Source organism: Manis javanica, chromosome 2 (assembly GCF_040802235.1).
Source record: "Manis javanica isolate MJ-LG chromosome 2, MJ_LKY, whole genome shotgun sequence".
Taxonomy (NCBI): domain Eukaryota; kingdom Metazoa; phylum Chordata; class Mammalia; order Pholidota; family Manidae; genus Manis; species Manis javanica.
In genome coordinates this window covers 17,283,213-17,295,718 of record NC_133157.1, presented here as the reverse complement: position 1 = coordinate 17,295,718, position 12,506 = coordinate 17,283,213, and the positions used below count along the sequence as shown (strand labels likewise).

At 44.5% G+C, this 12,506-nt stretch overlaps 1 protein-coding gene across 1 annotated transcript in view; it reads left to right on the top strand.

The window, feature by feature from the left end:
• PAPPA (pappalysin 1) overlaps positions 1-12,506 on the top strand; it is a 229,524-nt gene that overhangs the window by 200,016 nt on the left and 17,002 nt on the right. Inside the window, exons 20-21 of the mRNA XM_037027516.2 lie at positions 2,437-2,508; positions 7,151-7,249. Coding sequence (XP_036883411.2) covers positions 2,437-2,508; positions 7,151-7,249 — 171 coding nt within the window. The remainder of the gene's footprint in view (positions 1-2,436; positions 2,509-7,150; positions 7,250-12,506) is intronic.

The following is a 12,506-nucleotide window of genomic DNA, read 5'->3' as shown; positions in this document are numbered from 1 at the left end:
GATTCTCAACTAGAGAATAGAGTCTAGTCAAAGTTTCCTGGAGAATGAAAGCAGGTGATTCTCTCTACCTCTGGCGCCACAGCTAGGAAGAAGAAGGCAAGAAAGTAGCTGAACTGAAAGGAAAGAACACTGCAGCCCCTCACATTCCTTCACTTGGTCAACGTGTATTTATTTGCTTTTCTCCTTGCTTTGACCCTAGGGAGAGACAGAGACATCTAACTAAAACCTGGGCCCTTCCTGCAAGAACCTAAAGGAGATGCTCCAAGGTTGACCATTTCCACATAGTTTATCTCAATGCATTTTCACCACCATTTGTTTTCAGTACCCATTTCACAGATGGGAGAACCAAGCCTCAAAGTGGAAATTTCCAAAGCAATTTCAAGTCAGAACGGCAACCGCATCTCTTATACCTTCATGCCCAGGGTCTTCCCCATGTATCACCTTGTGTATGTGTGTGGGGAGAAGGTGGACACTGTCAACACACAGTGAGTAGGGAGCCAGCCAGTAGGCTTCACCTTGCAAGTCTGGCTGGTAGCATCTTCAAGTTAGGTTGTTTATCCGTTATCTTTAATTTATCAATCTATCTGAAGAGTTCCTCTAAACTATACATGGTGCCAGACATTGTAAGGGCTCTTCTGACACTCTAGAAGAGAGGAAGACAAGTAAAGAAAGCACTGTCCATTGATAGAACCATCTCTAGCTCAAGATGGATCCATTCATTTATAACATAAATATTTACTGGGTGTACCTCCATGTGCTGAGCACCAGTCTAGGCATGGAAGATCCAAGAGTGAACCAGAGACACTATTGGGCAGAGAGGAACAGCACCCAACTCAGGCAGAGCTAGATCTTGGGGTCACATGTTCCCCTTTGTTCCAAGCTCATCAAGAAACCTAATTACAGTCCGGCCTCCTGTATCCCATATAGGTCTGTTTTCAGGGAGAGAATGGGCTGGTCACATGAATTTGCCACATTCTGGCCCATGTGACTGTCCATTCCTGAATTAAAATAAACCCCCTGGCATTCAGCCAGCCAGGGGAACAAGGCCTGATCATAGAGACTTCCATGTCTGGTCCCTAACACTGTGAACTCTTACTGCAAACCTAAGCATTTGCCTGCAGGTTATTTTTATTTTTTAAGGAAATCTTTGTAATTTGGCATGAAAAGCTATGGCAGACTAAAGAAGGGAGATTCTAGGATTGTTATGTTAGCCCCGTTCCTGATGCTATTTTATCTTTCTTTTTTTAACCCACCTCCAAAATATCATCATGTTGGATTTTATGTTATGAGCTGCCTTAAATCATTCCCCCAAACAATTGCATCGTTTCAAATCCTGGCTTCTCTACTTAACAGCTACGGAGCTTGGGGAATTTATTTCCCTTATGACAGGAGATGAATGCCCACCTCACAGCGCGGTGGGAAGAAATAAATAAGATAATGCATAAAGTAATTAGTACCACAAATGCACCCCATGCATTTTAGTCGTCATCATCACCGTCACCATTAAAGAAGGTTATAAATAAATGCATATATGCACGGCTATAAGCTGTGCCTGAGGGGGTTGGGAAAAGCCCCAGGGAGGAAGTCCTGAGAAGAAATGTAAAAGGGAACTCAGGCTGTTCCCAGTGACAGAATGGCAAAGGGCACGTCAGGGAAGGAGAACGGCAAGAACAAAGTTGTGGGGACATGAAAGCGTGGGCAGCCTGGGGCACTGCGCGGGGGCCCATATGGCGTGGCAGCAGGTGGGGGCAGGAAGGGCTCTCTGCATCTCCAAAGGCGCTGAACCACAGGTTAGTTCATTCATCCTCCAGCCCACTGCTCTCAAACTGAAGTGTCTATCAGACGCATCTGGGAGGCTTGTTGTTAAAATGTAGACTCCCAGGCCCTGGCCTCGGAGATCTGGAGTCATCAGATCCAAGACGGTGCCAAACGATCTGCCTTTTTAATGTGCCCCCACAGCAATCCTGAGGAAAGCGGTCCTTGGCACCTGCTTTGGGGAACCCGTTCCCTACCACTCTGCCATCTTCTTGCTGCAGATGCACGCACACACACACACCAACACACGAACACATGTTCTACCATTCCTCATTCCTCCCAACTTATTCCCCCAACTCCATCCATGGGGCAAAAAGCATCAGCCAGAAGTTCTCTGAAGGGCCTTTCTGATCATGTCTCCATCCCCCAATTCGGCTTCTCTTCAGCCCTTGTCCCTGCCAGGGAAGTACAGAATCATGACACCTACAGTGAACACAGGTATTATTTTAATCTTATGGCGCCTGTCATTGCAAGTACCTAAGCATTATCCACGTAAACACCAGGGTGAGGTCAGGACTTGGAAGATACACGAAGAAGAGGGGTGGTTGAATGTGAAACCAACAAAAACATAGCTCCCTCCAGCCCCAAACCCATCTGACCTCTCTCTCCCTCTCTCTGCAGAGAGTTGTCTGCACGGCTGGTCTCAAGTGGTACCCTCACCCTGCTCTGATCCACTGTGTCAAAGGCTGTGAGGTGAGTCCCTGGAAATGATCCTGCTGTTAGAGCAATATTGCTTTCCTAGTCATGGCTATCACTTGCTGTACCTACAAGTGTTGTACATATCCCCTTAGACATGGACAGGAATCAGCAGCCCCATTTGACAGATGGTGGATTGAGGCATGGATGAACAAACATACTCAAAAATACTTGTAATGGGTAACAGAGTTGGGATTCTAAGCCAGGTTTTTCTGCCTCCTAAGCCTGTGTTCAACATAATATTGCATCTGATTAAAGCGCCTTTACTATGCCAGACACTTCACCAACATTATCACATTTAACCGTGTAGAGCCACATGAGGCATTTTTTTTCCTTTCCTTTCCCACTTTACTGATGGCCATTACTTGCAGATAATTTCCTTCTGCTGTACATTTGTCATTTGCTTACTCCTCAACCCCAGACGTAACATGGACGGCTCAGACCCAGCCACTGAGCTAAAAGTGGAAGGTCCTCTCTGGCCCGTCCATTCTGACCTCACAGTTGAGCGTCCCCTGGAACCTGGCACAGGGAGAGCTAGCTCTGTGTATCAGGGACAAGTCTGGGGAGGTGTGTGGGGGTGTCATCTATGGTCTCCAGGGGAGGCTGCCCATGGAACTGAGACATTTCCACACATCCCTATGTTCCTCATGGTTCTTGGTTGGCAGCAAAAAGAGGCCCCAAATCCCACCATGTGGGTATCCAAATCTCTGTGGTCCCTCCCGCCAGAGCCCATTCAGGAAAATGCAGGTGAAAAGGACTCTAGAAAACTTTGTATTTGATGAAATTCTTAAAATGTTAGAACTAGAAATGCTCTTCTAGATATCGAAACCTGACCTTTTAAAGATGAGGATACCAGAACCTAGACAGTGGCCAGGACTGAAGTTAGATGGCATGCCAAAACCAGTGTGAATCTACTCTGTAGTACAGAGTGGAAAATGAGGGTCAGAGAGGGCACGGGCTGGCCCAAGGCTGCACAGCCTCACAGACACAGAGCCGAAGCATGAACCCAGATCTCCTGACTTCCAGAATGGTGCTTTTTCTCCTCCTCTAGGCTACCTCCTGCCCATAAGCCATTCCCTGAGCTCTAAGTGTCACGAGAAAGTCCCTGGGTCACACATTTCTTTCTGTGTCTTGGTTAGGGACCTTCTGTGGCATCTTTCCAGGACCCTCAACACTGTAGTCTCTAAGGACACCTGTGCCCCCCCAGATTCAGCCAGGATCAGCCCAGCAGGGCCAAGGCTGTTGCTTCCTCTCCGTCTCTCTGGATCAGTCCGGCATTTCAGGAGAAAGGAAGCTTGAGTTACCTGGGCACTCGTTCTGCTGAGTCGGCGGTCTGGGCAATCTGGGCACCAGTGTGACAGCGGAATTCGATCCCTCCTCTGCCTCAGCGCCGGGGCCTAAGAGACCCTCACCTGTCAGGCTCCGAGTCTCCCCAGTGATGCTTATCAGCTTTGCCCTTGCAGGTGTTCCTCGTCTCCGTCCCTCTTTAGCTTAGAGCTGTTAGTTTGTCTCTTGTCTGGGGCTGAAAAGTATGCCGAGAAGAGACACACATGCAGAGTACAGAAAAGAGGCACCAACACGGAGGGTCTAGAGGTAGCTAACATTGGGAACGGGTTTTGGGACCCTTGAGCCGCCTTCTCTCTGCCCCAGCCTGTGTCCAAAGAGGTCATTCACTCGCTTGCTCATCAGAGCCTCACCCAGTGCCTCTTGTGTGCCCAGCAGGCTCTGGAAATGCAATGACCTTCGTCCAGCGTAAACAGTAACTAAGCTCTTCCTGAGCATTTGTGGTGTCCTCTTGCCTGTCATCTATCCACACGTGCATCCTTCATTTTACTAAATAAACATCTAAGCAACAGGCATTTAATAAGGTTTTGCTCAAAATGCCAGGCATTTTGCTAGGAATTCTAGGATATGCAAATGGACAGCACCTATTCCTGTCCATAAGGAGCTCAGGGTATAGTAAAGAAGATAGACAACTAAGGAGAGAATTCTGAAAGATGAACCAACGGCGATAACCAAAATAAGTTCAAAAAGCTACAGAAGCATAGAACATCCTGTATTAGGATCTTAGGGAAAGCATTTCGGAGGCACAGTGTTTGAGCTAAATCCTGGTGGATGAGTTGCTTGCCTGAGCACATTATTAGCAGCGGAAGCAGTGTGAGAAATGCCAGAGACAGGAGAAATCTTTAAGTAGCAGGGCTTTTCACATGCTAGTCACTCCAGAAAGTCTCCCTTCTCTACCCTCATCTAATTAGCTCCGACTCATGATCTGGGCTGCCACGTCCTTTCCTCAGGGACCCAGCCACCGAGCCCCCTGATTAGGTCAAATCCTCCTAGTCCCCAACAGCATCGTGTTCTTTTCCTCCATAGCTCTTTCCAGAGTTGAAATTGGCCAATTAGAGGTGTGATTATTTGATTAAAGCCTGCCTCCTCACTAACGTGTAAGGTCTGGACGAGTAGGAGCTCTGTCTATATCGACACACTATTATATCCATTTCCTTTTCACACGATGTGTGACACATAGTAGGCACTCAGCAAAAATGGTTGAATATAAGAGGAATGGATAAACAGCAGGATGCATGCATGGGTGTGGCTGCACGGAAGGGCACATGAAGAAGAGAAACTAGTGATGAGAGTGGAGACTTGTTTCAGGGGCCAAATTAAAAATAAGACTCATTTTCCAATTATTTTTTTCTCTTCCTCCTCTTCTTTCCCAGTGACTCTTTTACCAGCCAGGTTCTTCCATTCTAAGGAAGGGCCATGTGGTTTCCTTTGTCAGTCTGTTTACATACGATATGAGAAAGGACGTAAAGAACAGAGCCCACGGGCCCATCTCCTAAGGCTCAGAAAAACAGAGGGAGTCTCCTTTGGTTGTGTGCTATCTGTGCCTCCTGCTGATAGGAAGGTAACAGCGTGCTCATGGTGGCAGTTGTACAGTAGGGTCACACCTGGGCTCATAGCTATGCACGCACACACACATACACCTGAGCAGAGAGAGAGCCCTTACCTCTTCGTGGCTCTGTTTTGCTAAGGTATTTTTAGACCCAAATAGAGTAGTGGTGAAATGGAGTCTGGCATCATGAGTTGGGGACACAGAGACTCAGAATTGGGAGCAAAGATGCAAACACCAGGGATGCCACCTAGAAGGGACTCCTTGTGAGCTTGGTTCTTCCCAAAGCAGTTAGGATGGGAAGGAAGAGACTGGTGGGCCTTGCAGGTGTTGGGATGCAGTGGTCCCAGCCAACTAATGACATCTTCTTTCCCATCAGTGAGTCACTGGGCATTCGAGACTCCAACCCAAACTTAATCAGAGTGGTTTTACTTTAATCTGCATTCTATATTAAAAGGTCACCCAGTATTGCCTTCGATGGTGGGAAGAGGTGCGTTCACTGCATTGAGAAATCAGTGGACTCATCCTGCCTCTTAATTTCACTACTGAGAGTCCTGAGGCCCAGAGAAGATAAGCTACTTAAAGAAAATTACCAAGTAACCCCCCAGTTGGCTAAGTTTGGAAAACCAGAACCCAGGTGTTCTAAATCCCAGACAGCTGCCTTCCCACTCTGCCAGTGCAATTACATTCCATTGTGAAACATCCCTGAGAGCCGAAGTGTGTCCAGCATTAATTCCCAGCTAGGTAATTGGGGGATGCAGATGTACTGGATGCGCCCATGCCTTTGAGGAGCTCACAGGCTTGCACCAGCTACGGACACATAAATGGGCCATAGAAGGCAGTGTGCTAAGTTCTCACATGGGGAAATACAGGTGTTAGGGGGAGTCAGGAGTCTCTGCAATAACCGCCCCCCCACCCCCACCTGCCACAAAATTGCTCTGGGTTCAGACCAATAGTGACTTCCCTCCACCATCTTTTCCTCATCTTCAGAGCATCACTGCATTGGAGGGACACAAGGAAGAAAAAGCAACAGATCGATATGCACTAGATAGAGCATGGAATGGTAAAGAGAACAGTATGGAACCAACTTAGATTTAAATCGCTGCTCTGCCAGTGTGTTCTTGGCCAGGGCCCTTTCTCACTCTGAGCCTCAGGGCCTTCATCTGTAAAGTGGGAATAGCAATACCTACCTCACATGTTGTTCAGAGGATGAAAGAAAACAGCGCATGTGTAAAGCATGTGACCGCAAGTAAACCCGTGCTTCTGTGTTAGAGGAGCGGGAGCCCCCACAGTCATACACAGACCATCGTGCCGAATTCCCGTGAATTCTTACATTTCATCTCTACAGTTCTTAGGTGGTTTGTGTTCAGCTTTCTAATATATTTGCATGCATTTTATTACAAACTGTGTTTCCAATTACATACTACCAAGAAACTTTGGGGAAGGAGCCTCACATTTTCTTTTTTCTTCAAGTACAATGAACCCCCTTTAGGAAGATGTACATGATAAGGCTTTGCATACCCCTGCATACAGGAGTGTGTCTCCCAGAGTAACCATACTTTAGCTGGGAACAAGTATAAATGGTAAAAATGAGAACTGGCCCCAGAGGGTGTTGGGACTTGCAGCCAGGTGGGCTATCATAGAGGTTTATGAGAAGATGAGCGTTACCTAAACTACAGGGGCCGGCCCCATTCCCTCCAGGGTGCTAACGAGGCCTCCTCTCCCTCCTGTCTCTCTCCCCCCTCACAGCCCTTCATGGGAGACAATTACTGTGATGCCATCAACAACCGAGCCTTCTGCAACTATGACGGTGGAGACTGCTGCGCCTCTACAGTGAAGACTAAAAAGGTAGGCCTGGACATTCCCCTCACAGCCACCTCCTGCCGTCGCTCCAGCTCACTGGGTCAGGACCTCTCCTCCATGCCAGACAGCTTGTTGCCCGGGCTGTGTCAGCACTCACCTGCACCCTTTTTTCTGTTATAATGTTTATTCTTTTAGGCTAGTTAGAATATTAGTTGAGCTAGTATCATGTGCTGGGCCCTGAGCTAGGCATGGAGGCTCGTGGGTGATGTTTAGATATGTGGTCCCTTACTTTCAGGGCTCAGAGTCAGGTGTGGAAACACATGTACAGTAAGTACTTCTGGAAGGGAAGGCCCAGAGCATGGGGGCCCAGGCAAGGGGCTGGACAAAGCTGTGCAGAAGGATCAGCACCAATCCTGACACTTTAAGGAGAGGGGCTTGGTGGCCAGGAAGTTTCTGAGACAGGAAATGGGCATGGAAAATCCTAGTAAGAACTTGCATCTTTAGAGGGTATGGTTAAAGTCTAGGGGAAGAGAGAAGATGGGACACTCCCAGTGAGGTCAGTCGTGGCCTTTGATCGTTGTGTGATCTCTTCTCTTTTTCGCACCTGTAAAGTTTGGGGGCGTGGCCCTGGTTGCAGTTTCCTTCCTTCGTGTCTTAGGATGCAACAGCAGTGATTCATATCCCCACTCGCGGAAGAGTGGCCATGGCCACCTCCCTCCAACCATGAGCTGGGACCAGAGTTTGGGGCCCCAGCTGAGAGCGGGGAGCTAAGGGCTCAGCCGGGCAACCGAGTTGAGAAGAGTTCCTTGTGATGAATGAGTCCACAGGGAACGGTTTCTATTTTCATGCTCATCTACAATTTGAGCTTGAAAGCTCATTTGCTCTCCAAGATCATTTGGTCTGATCACTCACTTTAAAGATGAGAGAATTGCGTTCCTGACACAGGAAGGGCAAAGAATCATAGTCAGTCTTGGCTGAAGAGCTGTCTATGATCATCTACTCCAAACTTGTCATTTTATTAACGGGATCCCTGAGGCCCATAAAGGAGTAATGATTTGTCCAGGGTGGCAGAGTGATAGAAACAGCAGGCTTCTGGTTTCCTGTCCAGGTCCTTTTGTATTGCTACATCCTCAGGAGAATTAGTTCCTTCACGAAAAGATGATACGACCCTAAAAGGTAGGGATCAATAGGGCAAGACCCGAGGGACACACTCAAGTCAGGGACTGTTGCTGCATCTCTTGGTTGATGAATGGGGCTGCTCAGGTTCTCTGGGCTCAGTCAGGCCTCTTCCCAGTGCGCCTACCTCCTCTCTTAAACATGGAAGGTAGACACTTCCTGCTCAAGTACAGGGGAATAAACTTCATTTATTATTCATGAATTTTATTATTTTTCCTAATTATGAAATAATACATATTCTACTTTCTGAAAAATGTAGAAAGATGATGAGAACAAAAACCACTGATTATCTTACAACCCAAATGTAACCATTGCTTTCCTTCTGGTGTATTTTATTGTAAGTATAAGTACATGGGTATCCATGTCTACATATATAGATCTGCATTTCCAGTTTTGAATCTAGTTGTTTTATTTATTTACCACAGGAGATCATACCTTAGAAATGCCTGATGTTATTATTAACTTCACAGCTGTATTTTTTTACTGTATTATTATTTATTATATGGTTGTGATATATGATATTTTACATAACCATTTACCTCTAGCTTTTGGGTTACTTCAGTTTCTCACTATGAAGAAATGGTGCTCACAAATAGCTTTACACATAAATACATGTCTAATTATATTCCTTTACAACTGATTCTTAGAATTAAAATGACTAGGCCAAAAGGTATGAGCATTTTTACAGCTCTTGATACCTGTTGCCAAATGAATACGGTGTATAATAGTGTCTATTTCACTCCATTGGAGTCAGCCCTTTTTGAAAGTGAATGGACAATGAACTTTGTGTTTTAAATAGAAGTTTGTGTAGAATTATCACATGTTATTCATCTGACACCATCAGTTGGAGAAAGAGCAGTTCCAATTAAAAGAATTTTCCTACCAACTGTAACTTATACATTAAAGCATAAAAAAATAAAACTAATTAATTTTTATTGAGAAACTTCCTTAAATGGATTACTATTTCTACAGAGCGCATGGTAGGGACATGAAGTCATGAGATTGAGGTTCAGGTGCAGGTTCCAATTATAGTCTCTTAATTATAGTCAATTATAGTACATACACACATACACACACACACACACCAAAGACCATTTTGACTGTTCCTACTGGGTTCAGTTGTACCAGTGTCAGCCTCTAGGACTCTGATATGAGCACTGTTTCTTTAGTAAGGGACTCAGGGTCAGTTCTTTGCTAGTTCTGAATATGCTTCCTAGGTGCTTTTTTCTTTTCCACTTAACATAAATGTAGTCCTGGCTTTTCATGTTTTAATTTAAAGTGGCTTCTTCTTCTTTAAATTGGGGTTCTTCCTGTTGACCAAGACAGCAGACTACAGATGACCAAGTTTCCTTCATACAACATGATGCATGGTCATTGGGCATCTCTGTGGGCCCAGCACTGAACCACGAGTCCCACACACACAGCGCCTGCCCTTGTGGAGCCCACAGTCTATCAGGAAGCCAGTCATTAAGCAGAGAGGTGTACAACTATGCATTGACTACCTTTGTGAAAGGGCAATAAAGGAAAGGTGCAGGATCTTATGAAGAACAGTGTGAAGGTCAGAGGAAGTATACTTGAGGCACTGACCATCACATTGAGACCCACGCATGAGGAGTTTTCTGGGTGAAGGTGAATGGTGGTTGAACACAGGATGGAGAAAACTGTAGGATGTATGAATTAGAGTGCCTAGAGGCTTTTCTCATGCTTCATATGGATTTGCCATTGCTATTAGTTGTTACAGAAGTATTTGGGACTTTGTTCAGATTTGAGATTCCAAGAAATCTGACTTCTGAGAAAAAAAGGTGTCTCAAATTAAAGTTCATTAGGCATGTACATTGGGCACCTTGGTGGGCCCAGCAATGTACTTCCTACAATCTAAATTTCCCAGTTTAACTTCTAAATAAACTCTATCCTGACTGGGCAGGATGGCAAAGAAAGAGCTGAGCCCACCTCCTCCCACATACACACTGAATATATACCTACACAACCAGGGATAACAAGACCACACAAAAAAATGACAGGAGAGATGGTAATGGAGAGAGCCCCACAATGAGCATGGCCCTCCAATAGGGAGACTTACCACCGAGCTACTAGAACAGACTTGCCTGCCCTAGGCACAGAAAAAATTTCACAAGATGAAAGGTTTAAACCTTACAGTAACTATAATTGAAGGAAGCTGATTTTCAGAACTCAAGCACGTGCCAAATGATGGGAACTGCTGGTACTCTCTCCAGAACCAGTGGTGCTACTGAGCACCATTGTTTGCATTCCCACCCCGAGACCCCTGCCCCAGACACTGCTAGCATGGATGGGAGCAGGTTGAGCTACATTTATGTTACCCCTGTGTGTTGAGAGTAGGGACAGGAGCAGCGTCAGGGCAAACACACTACATCTAAATGCGGCAGAAGCAGCCTCCTGGCTCCCACCCACAGAAAAGCATGCCTGTCATATGTCCAGCAGAAAAGAAAGAGAATAAGAAGAAATGAGGATAGGTTAAAGGAGCTCTGGGACAATATCAAACATCCGAATATTCATTATAAGAGTCTCAGACAGAGAAAAGGGAAAAAAATGGGTGGAAAACTTATTTAAAGAAATAATAGCTGAAAATTTCCATAATCTAGTGAAGGAAACAGACATCCAGGCCTAGAAAGCACAGAGAATTTCAAACAAGATGAGCCCAAGACAGTTCATGCAAACACACATAATAATTAAGACTTCAAAGATCAAAGACAAGGAATCCTAAAAGCTGTGAGAGAATAACAAGGATTTACCTAGGAGGGAAATTCTTAAGACTATCAGGTGGTTTTGCAGCAGAAACTTTATAAGCAAAAGGGAGTGGCAGGATAGAGTCAAAATGCCAAAAGAGAAAAACCTGCAATCAAGAATACTCTACCCAGTAAAGTTATCATTCAGAATTGAGACAGAGACAAAGAGCTTCGCAGATGAACACAGCTTAAAAGAGTTCACTACCACTAAACCAGCCTTAGAAGAAGAAATATTAAATAGGCTTCTTAAAGAAAAGAAAAGGGCATAAGCAGAAGCAAGAAAACTATGAAAAGAAAAAAAAATCACTAGCAAAAGAAGCAGACCAGTCAGTTAAAAGCTAGTATGAAGGTTAAAAGACAAAAGTAGTGAAATCAATGACTTCTGAAGATGGGTTAAGGGAATGACTAAATTAAACGTGTTAAAGAAGACATCACATATATAAAATGAGGAGGAGGACTTAAAAATGCAATGCTTTTATAATGCATTCAAACTTAAGTGACTATCAACTTCACATACACTACTATGTATGTGTAAGGCATCGTATATAAACTGGAGTCCAACCATAACACCAGAGAAAGTCATCGAGCCCAGGGGAGGAGAGCAAGAGAGGAAAGGATGAGAGAACTACAAAAACCACCAGAAAACATTTAACAAAACAGCAGAAAGTACATACCTATCAATAATGACTTTAAATGTAAATGGATTAAATGCTCCAATTGAAAGATATAGGGTGCCTGAATGGATATAAAAAAAAGAACTAAGTACATGCTGCCTACAAGAGACTCACTTGAGACCTGAGACACACAGACTGAAATTAAGGGATAGAAAAAGATATTCTATGCAAATAGAAATGACCAAAAAAAAAGTAAAAGCTGGAGTAGCAGTACTTTAAAACAAAGACTGTAAAAGCGAGACCAAAAGGAATATTCTATAGTGATTAAGGGTTCAATCCTTCAAGAAGATATATAATTGTAAATTTCTATGCACCCAAAGGAGCACCTAAATATACATAAGTTATAACAGATATGAAGGGAAAGTTGACAGTAATACACTAATAATAGGGAATTTAACACCTTACTTACATCAATGGATAGATCATTCAGACAGAAAATCAAAAAGAAATCAGTAAGTGGCTTTGAATGACACATTAGAACAAATGGACCTATAGATATGTACAGAACATTACATCCCAAACAGAATACTCCTTCTTTTCAAGTACACATAGAACATTCTCGAGAATAGATGACATGTTAGACCACAATAAACAGTCTTAATAAATTTAGGAAGACTGAAATCATGCCAAGCATCTTTTCCAACCACAACAGTATAAAACTGGAAATGAATTACAGGAAAACAAAAA